At 37.6% G+C, this 13,099-nt stretch overlaps 1 protein-coding gene across 1 annotated transcript in view; it reads left to right on the top strand.

The window, feature by feature from the left end:
* Positions 1–11,083, top strand: part of GRIK1 (glutamate ionotropic receptor kainate type subunit 1) — a 228,129-nt gene extending 217,046 nt beyond the window's left edge. Inside the window, exon 16 of the mRNA XM_065423354.1 lies at positions 10,928–11,083. Coding sequence (XP_065279426.1) covers positions 10,928–11,083 — 156 coding nt within the window. The remainder of the gene's footprint in view (positions 1–10,927) is intronic.
* The last annotated feature ends 2,016 nt before the right edge of the window (positions 11,084–13,099 follow it).

The following is a 13,099-nucleotide window of genomic DNA, read 5'->3' as shown; positions in this document are numbered from 1 at the left end:
TAGGGCTGGGGTTGCCAAGGCATAGGAGGCTGTACCATTAAGAGTCTATTCAGGCTCTTGTGTTATTGAATCTTTGCTATGCATTTCTGGCACTAAAGCCACATAAATTTATTAAATGAGAAGAGGGAAGTACCTCACTCAATCCAATTAGCGTTATTTAGTATGACTGTGCAGAAATTTCAAGCGTAGTTAATTTCTCAAACAGTTGTTGCTTGGTCTTAACACTTCAAACAAATGGATTTGCAAAGGAATAAAAACAGAAAACTGCATCTCTCTCTATAGCTTCAGTATCATCCCTTTGGTAATGGCAGCAATCTACTGGTCTGTCTCCACCAATGCAGTTCTCTCTCACTCTAAAGCATTCCTTCAAAGCCAGGTGTCTGCATGTTCCACAGGGAAGGGCAGGCCATAAAGTGGGGAGCCTTGATAGAAAGATGGGAGCCACAGAACAGTAGGATCTAGCTTAAAAGTGATCCCTGGAGTAACTCAATTGAAGGGTAATGAACAATATAAAAACCCAAGAAAATAATGGATGGAAACCAATACATGGATTTTGCAATGTTTGAGGAAATACTGTTCTGTTTTCATTATAGAACCTAGCACACACTAAATATGTTTAAGAACAAAGCGAGATGAAGAGCAGTACTACTAAGCACACCCCAGATCCTGCAACAAATACTAAATAATTTGTTCTGCTCTACAGGGTCTCTTTAGAAAGACATAATTACCATTGCCATTCTCCAGCTACAGTACAGTTACTGTCCTCAGTAATCCCTACTTTGTCCCTATGTCTTCCCTTGTCACTTCTCTACTGAGACCCCAATTCTGCCATCTCATCTTTGTAGGTGGATCCCCAGGGCCTGCTCAGCCCCCCATTTCACTTCTATGGGACTTGGCTTGGGATCAGATTGGAGGCAGGCACCATGGCTTTATTTGTCTGTATGGCGCTTAGGTGCATCCAGTGGATCAGTTAGAGCCAATAACAGTGTTAGTGGCATCCATTAGTTTGGCCATCATGGTACAGGGATAGGCTTATTGCAGGATCGAGGCCTAAAATACTCTAAACTGCTCCATGCAGGCAGATCCCTGCACCTGAGCAGACCCGCACTAAAGTCAATGGCACTGCACATGGACACAGAGGTCTACCTATGTGGAGCGATTTGCAGGATCAAGGCTTTAGTAAGCCAAACATTTGGTATTTTAGGTATAAATCCAAGAGAACTGATGTACTTTGTATATATTGTTAATTTCTTATAAGTTTTAAAATCTCAATTACCAGTTTCAAAAACATACAATGAAAAGAGGGTTTCTCCAGCTCTTGACTCAGATAGGTTTTATCCATTATTCTATTTCTATCCTTTTTGTATAAAAAAGCAAAGGTAATGCAGTTGATTAAAGTTTGTAGGAAAAATGATAATGGGATAAGTGTGTAGGACAATATTTCTGGAATCATAATTAATAGGCCAAAAATTGTATCCCAAGAAGACTATTAATTCACTTCTTTATAATTTGGGTGAGTACCAGTGTGAATCTGATGTGACAGGTTCAGTTTATGTGAAAATCCTGCTACTATATCACAGCAACATGCAATAGACACGGTAGCTTGTCTCATCATAATGAAAATCTTCAGCTGCATTAGAGTAAAGTGGCGATATCACATATTACTATCACAGAATCTGTGGGAAATGACTGTATAAAAAGAAGAATACAGAGAGTTTCATTATGACTATAAATTGCATATAATCTGTGACTTTTTCTGTTTCCATAATAGTATTTTTAATTTAGAGGTCTCATTTTCATATTTTTTGTTATTTCACTTATTTATTTTTTCTCCATTTTTTTTTCCTGCATGCAAGGCCTTTTGTTTCTTTTATGGACTACAATGTAAGCAAACCCATCCATCCAACTCCACCTCTGGAACCACCTTATCTACGGAGTTAGACTGTGGCAAATTAATCCGAGAGGAGCGAGGGATTCGAACACAGCCCTCAATTCACACTGTATAATCAGTAAAGGAAAAAGGTGTGTCCAATGGAAAGCATTCATCTTAAAGAGTGTACATGACAGTGATCAAAATATTGCCTCACATATTAATAGCCTTAAAGCCTGGCTACTGTAGCAGATGGATCTCCAGGGTCCTGAGAATCTGAGCAGTTAGGTGCATATCATAGAATAAAAAATAGATTTTAAAAAAGTGTTAGTCTCTATATCTCTCTATAGAGAATAAGCCTCTTGTCATTCCTTTGGGTAGTTCAGCATTTTCAGGTGAGAAAAATGTATTTACCTTCTTTCCATCTTTCCCTTGCAGTGCCATTTGCTGAAAGTATGATTTGCAGGAACTCACTCTTTAGTCTCTGCAGAGCATTTAGCAAGAAGTCCATGCAGTTATTTAGAAACCTCACAAATCAACAATCTGCAGGATTCCATTAACTCTCTGAAAGGCCCGTTCATGGCAAAGAGTCCGTGATTTTTAGCTGACAGCACTTTGTTCCCAGTGTCAAATATTTAATTAATTTTAATTCATCCATTTAAAATTCATTATACACCACCTCCAAGCAGCTTGTACAATTGTACCACAAAATCACACTTAGGTTTTAAGCTGGTAACCATTAACATTAAAAAAAAAACTATTCCGTGAATACATCCTCATAGAACACCTAGTTTTCTTCTTGTATACACTAGTTTTACATCAGTGTAATAGCATAGATTTAATTTTGATGTTCATCTGTGTAACTGAAAGGAGGATCAGACATACTGTACTTATTATAAGACAGAGGATTCTTTCATGGTATAAGCACCAATCAGGATATCAAATCATGTTGAATTGTAAACCCTTGGCATTTGTTTTGCATAATAAATATACAAGTTACTACAAAGTTGTGTGTAGGAAGTTGGTCTGAATAGCTATGCTGAAATACTATTGTGACTGTAGTTTTAGATATATATTTATATAAATCTGGGATCAGAATAACGTCATGAACCATGATAAACTGCCCTTTATTCTAAATAAGCCCAGTTACTTTTTATCCAGATCTGATTATACCCCAGCTGATCCTGTAATTTCACTTATTTCATCTCCCACACATCACTCCCATCTGTCTCTTTGGTACAGTGTCCTGACCATTAGAATTCATTTGTATTGATCATCTTTGTCTGCTATGGGTACTTGAGTTTTTTTATCTATTGGTATGGTTGCTTTGTACACTGCAGTTTACCCTTGCAACACAAGATGTAGCAAGTTAATGATCCCCTTTTTTTGATGGACCATGTCTGAGCTCTATTGCAATTAAACACTTCTTGCTGATTGACTTCTTCACACTAAGTAGGTGAAGTGCTCCAGATGCTCTAGTCTCCCTTAACACACTCCAACTCAGCCCTGTTCTGATTTCTTCTATCTGACCTGAATAATGAGACAAGAAAACATGGTCTTCTATATACAGTCACAGGAGTTTTGCTCATTTTGTTTCCATTTTGCATTATTGTCTATTGGCCAATTTTATTTACCCTTTTAATAATCTTAGTGGTTTCCCTGGTTCTTCTATTGATCTTAAAAAACATTTGTGTTTTTATGACCAAGAAAGTACTCTTTACAATGTAAGCATGTCAGTTTGTGTCTGTCCCACTCAAGATCCTGGAAGAAGTTATCCTGGTTATGATGGAATTACTCACAATAGTTAATACTTCACCTTGTAACAAAATTTGTTGGCTAAGGCCCCCAGAGCTTTGATCCATAAGTCTTGGCAAAATTTGTGTGCTTACAAACCAAGATCTAATCGCAGTGAGAGAATTAGGCACTCTAGTCCCAATTCAACAAAGCATTTAAGCATGTGATTTCCCCAGTGGGAAAAGAACTTTAATGCCAATCAAATCCAGCTCCTCTGAGCTCTTAGAGAAGGACAATGACTAATATGCTTATTATCCTAAACATTGTCCCCCTCAGTTTCCCATTCACCAGTCCCTTAACCTCCATTGAACTTTGGATGGACATTCAGTGTGGAGTGCCTTTGTTTTGTTCAGTTTTTAGATGAGCACCGTCACATCTTTGAGAAAGACTATAGAAAAAAAGAGCCAGTCTTAAGAACAATGCTCCTTACTTCTTGTTTTACTGTGCCAAACAGCATAGTAGATTTAGCTTGCCTCTGGGGACAATCATGAAACAATTATCTTGTTTTTAAATGGAATTTCATATCTAACCACAAAGATGTGTTAAAAAACTTGCCGTTCAAAAATTATACCAGCATCTGTTCATGTGAAAAATGGGACAATCACTTGAGCTCTAATAGAAGGTACATTTGTAGCGAAGGTACCCGATCCTGCCAGGTGCTCAGTGCCTCCAGAGAGCAGCTATGCACTCTCAACTCCTACTGAGGTTAATGGAAGTTAAGGGCATTTAGTAATTTGAGGCTAGGTCTACACTACCCGCCTGAATCGGTGGGTAGAAATCGATCTCTTGGGGATCGACTTATCGCGTCTCGTCAGGACGCGACAATCGATCCCCGAATCGACGCGCTTACTCCACCAGCGGAGGTGGGAGTAAGCGCCGTCGACTGGGAGCCGCGGCAGTCGATTTTGCCTCCGTCCTCACAACAAGGTAAGTCGGATCTGATACGTCGAATTCAGCTACGCTATTCGCGTAGCTGAATTTGCGTATCTTAAATCGACCCCCCCCCTGTAGTGTAGATGTAGCCTCAGTCATTGCACTTATCAAAGCCAAAGTACTTGATCCTAAATGGTTATATTTATTTGTATTATGTTGGTGACTAGAGTTCAGGGCTCCCTTGTGCATTCACTTAGAGAGACTCCCTGGCCTAAACAGCTTGTATTCTACATCAAAAAAAGGACTAAGAGTGGGAAGACAAAAACCATCACCATCTCCATTTACAGATGGAAAGCTAAGGCCTAGAGGGATTAAATGGGTTATCTGAGGTCACACAGGAAGTCTGTGGCAGATCAACAAACTGAACCAATTGATGATCAAATTCTTAAATGTTTTGTCCACACAGATTGTAAGGTCTTTGGGGCAGCGGCCATCTTTTCTTTCTGTGTTTGCACAATGCCTACCACAACGGGGCCTGGTCTATGACTGGGGGTTCTAGGCACTACGACCATTTTTTTACATATTTTAAAAACAAATGCTGTAGCGCATCAAACTGGAAGTGTTATCTTTATTTAATACTTTTTGTGTTAAGAGGACTATGTCCAAAGACTATCCTTGCTTAACTAGATAATTATATTTTACATATTATTTACCATGCCCTTATGAACATATTCTGCAAAGGCTTCAAAATGCGCTGCAATTACACTTTTCTATAACATGGTTAACATGCTTATCATTATGAGGAACAGGTCGCTTGTTTCAGATTATAAATATAATTATCTAAAAGGCAACTTGAAAATATGCAGACATCAGTCTCTAAAATCATTAGTAAGCATCAGGAGACATTTAGAGTCCTTTCATGCATGACTTAGACTCTACACATGCTTAATGTTTTGTGAATTGTATAAACAAATCTGTGTACTCTGAGCCAGTGTGGTACAAACCAGAAAGGTGTGGAACTGGTAATGATTACAGAAATAATTAATAAAACCCTTCACATCTCTGAAGTTTAATTCTACTCTGAGAAGTGACTGCATACAAATAGCATTTTATCATTTCTCAGTAACAGCTACGTCAAATTTTCAAGAAGGATTTTCCCCCAAACTGCTAGCTCTGCAACTTGACCCTCTGCTTCAAAAATCAATAGGCGCTCAGTCCTTCTCATGCATTTACACTAGTTCTGAAAGATATGCAGGTCAGATTTTACTCTCAGTTATCCCACTAGCCTTCAATTGGTTTGTGGGGCTGGCAATCAGAGAAACCATCTTTTTTCTTACCAAATGAAAATTGGGAAAACAAACATGAAATGCCCATTTTTATAGTCACTTTCAGTGCAGAACTATGCTTTCTAAAAATCTGATGCACAGTTTAGAATAGCTTGCCTGCTGGTCTAATTTGTATAATTAGCTCTTAGTGGCGGAGTACTCAAGCAGACTTTGAATTCACTACAGCAGTGATATTTTCACAAGAAAGAACTACTTTGAAACATTTTCCTCCAGTATATTAGACACATGGCAAAGTACTCCCACCCCCTCCAATATTAAGCATATGCCACTGTTTCATCTATGTGTAACTATAAAAACATGGCTACTGTGGCTCATAGAAGGGAAATCCTGATTCTGCTCTTCTTTCTCTGTTACTAAACTCTGAGCTGAATTCTTGTCATATATTCTGCCAGGATAAATTTGTCTCATCAGTGAAGAATTTTCATAATTCTCAAGTGTGACACAGCACCTCTAGATTAAGGTATTTCTTCTTAGGTATTTATGAAGTTCAGTATAAAGTCTTCTGAATAGATTGAAACCACAGGCTTCAAAGATTCACGTGTGGCATATTGAGTCAAGAATTACAGTTCCCTGTTTTCCTCAGTCTAGTCTCCATTACATTTTTTTTTTAATCCCTGTCCAATTAGGTAGCTACCCCAAAGTCTAACAGCATTTTCACTGTTTTGAGATGGGAGCGGAGGAAAGATTTGGAAGACCTGAGCAGGTGATGGATCTACTGCTATGCCCATTATACAGTGAAGAGACCAATTCCCTGGTTTAATTAGGCCTCAACCAATATATTTTAAAGGAATAACGTTCCCATGCAGTGTTTGCAAGCCAAATACTGCAGCATCCCAACAGAACCAGCAAGTGAAGCACACTATAAGCAAAAATGAAATTTACGGGTCTGTCTTCAATGTTCACCCTCAACTAACTCTAAGGAATTGACAGTATTAGAACAATTTTTAAAGCTCTTAAAAAATTTCAGTTTGAATACCTCAAGAAGAGGTAAAACCCAGAAGGTGATTTTAAATGTAATTTTAACTTCACAATGCCCTTTTAAAAGAATATGATATGATATTTCATATACATTACTTTTACATAAAGATTCTTTAGCAGCTTGATAATGGAATGCGTTTCCTTACCGCCATTTTTTCTTCTGTCACATGCACACTGGCTTGGCTTACAGTTGCTCTGTAGTGCTGACGCAAGTTTGTCTCCTCATCTGAAAAGTTCAGGGCAATTCTGATTTTTGAACATCTGTCCTGCTTCCTCATCTCCACTTTGCATGACACAAACTAGAAAGACAGCAATTGTAAGTGCTTCATGTTGTTACTGGGCCTAGGTCACTTTAGAAGCAGTGAAGTGTGATCTATGTACACGTTTGAAGATAAACAGTACTTTGGGGTATGTTTCATGGGGCCCATAGGGGATTTTGTATGACGTTCTTCTGATGAACTTTCAGTGTTCTAGTAAATAATTTAAGGAACCTTCTCCAGTTGCACTTCAGAACATCCTAAAGTGCATGGAAATGGGAAGGGAGGAAGGAGAAGCAGTACAGAGTCGCTCATCTCAAGGCCTTTTAAAACTATTTGTAGAGACCCAGCATCTCCTCCACTCTGTTTTCTAAAAGGTGGCAGGACTTTGCAGACAGACACAGATATGCCATAGATCAAAGTTGGAGCCTACAAACCTTGTCAATATTCCCTTAAAAGGATCAGTCCAGGTTCCCAGTCTTATTTTTACATTCACTTCATTATTATAGGACTCTGTTAAACCAAAACAACTTTTGTAGCTGGTTAATTCTCCCAAGACATAGATTTAAATCCAACCCTAGGGCTACAACAACTTGTGTGTTTCCAATAGATACAGCATTGAGAGCTGTGGTGTGTAGGAGTCAGGAAGTTGTCATATAAGCTTTCCTCCTTCCCCTTTCCCAAGTTGTGCCTTGTACATAACAGCAGATTCCAGTGTGTGTTTGCTTTTGGCTGATTAACCTCTCTTCTGAATGGGTCAGCCCAAATCTACATGCTGAATTGCTTGTATGGCTGCGGATATTTTCTGTGGGACAAAGACATTTGGGATTAAGCCAGGGCCCCAATATGTACTTCTTGTAAATATGATAAACTATTTATAGATAAAGCCAAATTTAAAACCAAGACCAGCAACAGACCTGTAAACCAATAACTCTTGAAACTGGTGATAAAGTAAAATGTGTAATAATGAGCAAGATGGCAGAAGTTTACTTCTGAAATACAAGATCTAAACACACACAGACTTGGATAAACAGCATCAGTCATTACTAAAAATAAAAAGAAAAGTTTACAAGTAGAACAGACTGAGGGCCATGTAAAGCTTTTTAGGAGCTAGAACAGCTCCATGTAGTTTATTCAACAAGTATTTAAATGTTAAGACTTCAAGTACCAACCTATCAATGATGTGTCAAACATCTCTGCATAAATATGACATGTTCTTCGTGGGATTAAGTTTCTTGATATCAAATGATAAACAATGTAATGAGTACAGTATGATCTGGATAAACTGAATAAGTTTGGGGAAAACCTAGATGTAAACATTAACATGCCAGTAGAAGATATTGTTCCGACTATAGGAGTTATCCCTATGCACATCTTGCAGAAATCCACATCTATAACACACACAACGAACAATGATTAGTATCAGACGCTGCATTACAGTTATATAAAAAGTAGATAGTCTAGTGATTCATATATTCCCTTGCTCAATCACCATGGAATTCTTGGCTCATTCTAAAAATCTGGATTTTTTAAAAAAAATCCAATTACAATTAAAGTAATGTAGAGGGAGTAACCACGCATTAGAGCCAGTGGGTTGGTGCATATAATTTTTATCAGCTGCAGAAATCAATGGTGACATTCTCTGAAAAGGCTTTGCTCATGCAATTTAAAAGCAACTTCAACAGCAGGATGACACCTGCTTCAGCAACTGCTGCCAGAGGGCCCAGAGATCTATCAAATATCACTGGTTAAAACTAATGGTTAGCACCAGAAATTCCTAAATTGTGTAGCCAAAAGCTCTATTTAAAATGATAATTACACCAGTGAAGTCCTCACTATTACCAAGGGCTGATCTACTAGAAAGTAATTTGAAGAAAGCAGTATGTTTTTCTTGCCCATATCAATTACATTTTAAGTCAGTCATGAGTTAATAACCATTTAATTATTATATACTTAAGGCATTCAGTGTTTCATAAGATGAACAAAAATGAAGCCTCTCAAAGAAACTGTATATTAAATAATCTAGGGTCATACTAGGTCTGTGTGCAACATATTGCTCAAATAAACTCTCACCAGGTACACCACAGTATATACCACATTGTATGGAGTACGTACAATATATGCATGTACACTGAAGAAGCACTCATAGTAATGCCCCAATCTCTGACTGGAGCTGTGTGCACACCAGCTTGCAGAATCAGCGCCAGGCACTACTCAGATAAAGGAGGGCATGGTTAATAGTAGACCAGACATGGTACTAGAAGTCTAGAATTCCTGAGTTCTAATCTCTGCTCTGACAAGGATTCCCTCTGCAGCCTTGGTAAATCACTTTTCTGCCTGAGTTAACATCTAACATAAATAGGGCTGTCAAACTATTAAAAAAATTAATCGCGATTAATCGCAGTTTTAATCACACTGTTAACCAATAATAGAATACCAAATTTATTAAATATTTTTGTTAAATACTATTTCTTTTATTTTATCTTTTTTACAGTGCAAATATTTGTAATAAAAATATAAAGTGAGCACTGTACACTTTGCATTCTGTGTTGTAATTGAAATCAATATATTTGAAAATGTAGAAAAACATTCAAAAATATTTAATAGATTTCAATTAGTATTCTGTTGTTTAACAGTGTGATTAAAATTGTGATTAATCGCGTGAGTTAACTGCGATTAATTGACAGCCCTAAACATAATGCCATACTTCACATTTTAAAGTCTTTCTTGGGAACTCGAAGCTGGTAGGAAAGCTTGGATTTCTCTCTTTCCCCTAGAATAAATATTTCATATTTAGCTCTGCAGGGCTTTGACATATTAGAATTGACTTGTTACCGGTCAAGGACTGAATAAAGCCCATCTTCCAGCAGTGTAATTTTAGGGGGAAATCCATGTTTGGGATATAGGAAACATTTCTATGGGCTGTTTAAAAAAGCATCTCTTAAAACTCCTCAGAGGGGTTTGGAATGTTAAAAATAAGGGATGGACTAGTGGGCTGGGTACTGGTGAGGTGGTCAAAAAAAGTACATTTTAATCACACTTATCACCTGATTTTTTTAAAAATCTATATATTAGTTGTACATCACAACTCTTTCCATTTGAAGCTATATACATTTTCATACCACATGGTGTTATTTTAGCAGTCAGTTTTATGTTATTTTCCCCCCCAACACATCTTCATGAATCCTGTAGCCAAATGGCATTCCACTTTCTAAACCATTTTGCAATTTTCCAACTATTTCACTCTAATGTAATTTCTCCTTTCCTAGACACACGTTTTAAAAGTGTTTTTCCTCTATTTCTCTGTAGAAAGAGCATTGGAAAATGTTTTATTTATAGATTCATTAATTTCATGGGTGGGGGAGGAGAAATCAAATAATCGTCAAACGAAGTTGTATTTGTTCTCTTTAGCACTATGTGTTTCAAGACTAACGTGAGTATGGTTTTCCGAGGAAAGGTAAGTTTCATAATCTGAAGACACCATGGAAGGCATAAATGTGTTTAGGTAGGATTTTCAAAACTGCATAGCAGTGGCCTAACTCTGCTTCCATTGCAATAAATGTTAAATTAATTTTCAAAGGGAGCAGGATTGAGTCAGTGCCCAGAGCTTTTGAAAATCCCATCCACTGTGCAATATGGCCCTACTCCACAGACTGTTTAATTCAATGAAGAGACTCCCAGAACTCATGAAGTCCATGAATCAAGCCTTAAAGCCTGTGTTTATAGAAACCTAAACCCTAAGTTTTGCAGAATTTAAGTTTGAAATTTATGTTCATTGAATGTTAAACACTGTTTCCACATTTCTCTAGTGTCTTTCTTTTAATGCTATAATGGAGGAGCTCGGGATTTCACTCAAGCATCAGAAGAAGTTAAAGAAAAGGTCAAGAACTAAAGGGAGATCATCGTTCACAAGTATCCTTACTTGTCATCAGAGGCGGACACTGAGGAAAGAAACTATGGCTTAAACAAAAACAAAAAAAAACCCTCTTGGGAAACATCAGGAATAAAAAACAAAACAAAAAACTTTGCTGCCTACAAAATTGACTATGAAGGAATTTCTGAAAATAGACATTTAATTTGTTCTTCAGAAATTGTGTGGGGTTTCTTTTTATCTAGGGAAGGTATAGCAGTTTAAATGCTCACATAGACTGATATATAACTAATTGGAAAAGCGTCTCACCATATCTTTTGAAAGGAATTTGTATGCTGACCTGTTCTGCATCTCTGTTCCCTCCCCATACATTGCTGTATGTGCTTTCTAAATAAATAAAGATACAGGGTTGTTTTTTTCCAATAATCTGAATGTCCTACATTTTTCCTGTCACTTTCTTAGTCATAATGTAATCTTATTTTCTTTTTATAAAAATTGCAGTACTGCCAATCACAAGCATCTAAAAATCATGAGTCAGGCTCTACAAAACTAAGTGGCTTGAAAATGATAGGTTCTTTTTATTTGCCTTCCTGTTGTTGACTTATTAAGGATCACTTTTTCAAGCTTTTCTCTGCAACCAGGAGGGCTAGGAACTTTCTTTAAATGAAAGCTGAGATTCTCTGTCTTTTCTTAAGGGTAGGGGCTTTAAGAAAAGATACCAAATATTACAAACCTCCTGAAAAAGTTGAGAGAGTTGGCAGCACCGCCATTGGTACACTGCATTATCCCTCTGGCCCATGGTACCAAAGAAATTCCTAATTTATAATGCTTCCCTTAGAAGTAAGAGCCAACAATAGACAGTTCATTTTGTTCATATTATGAAATGGACCACAAAAGTATCAAAGCTAGACTGCATCTGCTAGAAAATAGAACTGTGCTGATTTTCTGGGTTATAACTACTTGCTCTAAGAGTGACAGGGGGCACCACTTAAAAGACCCTATAATTAAGCAAAGAATAGTCTTTCATGAAATACTACCTCTTTTTAGCCTCTTAGTTAGGAAGAAGGGCAGTGACATGTTCAATAGCAGAAATTTTTCCTTAGATCCTTTGAACTACAGTAGCATGAAGTATATTCATATTTATTCTAGTGCATTGTCCCTGTAATTAATTCACTTGTTCACAGGGTTTTATTATCACCAGGAGTTTAGTTCCAAGATTCTGTTGAAAGGAAAAAACATTTTCAGTAGGTTGAGAGCGTGAGCAGTTATGGGTGTAATAATGGCCTCCCTAGCACAGATGAACTTCTAAGGAGGGAGTTGAAGGCATAGGGAGTTCCTTCCCCTGCCCCACCAGTGCATCCCAGCAGGTGACAGACATGACTGGGCTGCAGGCAGGGCTGCAGACAACACACAGTCAACCTGTGGAACTTGTTGCCGGGAGATGTTGTGAAGGCCAAAAGGATAACTTGGTTCAAAAAAGAATTAGATAATTCATGGAGGATAGGTCCATCAATGGCTATTAGCCAAGATGGGCAGGATGCAACCCCATGCTTTGGGTGTCCTTAAACATCTGACTGCTAAAAGCTGGGACTGGATGACAGGAGATGGGGCCATTTGATAATTGTCCTGTTCTGTTCATTCCCTCTGAAGCACCTGGCATTGGCCACTATTGGAAGACAGGATATTGGGCTAGATGGACCATTGGTCTGATCTAACCTGGCCATTCTTATGTTCTTAAGTACAATTTCAGTTTATGAAAACAATTCAGTTTGGACACTGAAAAGTTTTTTTTTCCTTGTTCCCATGCACCGGCATCTTGCTGCAAACACAGAGGGGAATGTTTAAATTAAAACCTCTGATCTTTTATTTTTGTTTCTATCAAAAAATGAATAGAAATATATAAAACTTTTTTAAAAAGAGAACCTATAATGTGTAACTAGTAAGCCTAGGCTACCATCATATCCCTTTTAAAGTAAGTAGCCCAGTATCACAAGTCTCAACACTTTGAACGTATTAATTTCAAATATCTGAAGGTTATGGTTGTCAGTGTGACCACGTCAAAGACACAAATCACAACCTGCAAGGACCTCAGAAGCCTAATGGTATACAA

This window comes from Emys orbicularis, chromosome 1, assembly GCF_028017835.1.
Source record: "Emys orbicularis isolate rEmyOrb1 chromosome 1, rEmyOrb1.hap1, whole genome shotgun sequence".
NCBI classification, from domain to species: domain Eukaryota; kingdom Metazoa; phylum Chordata; order Testudines; family Emydidae; genus Emys; species Emys orbicularis.
This window is presented reverse-complemented; position numbering and strand designations above follow the sequence as displayed.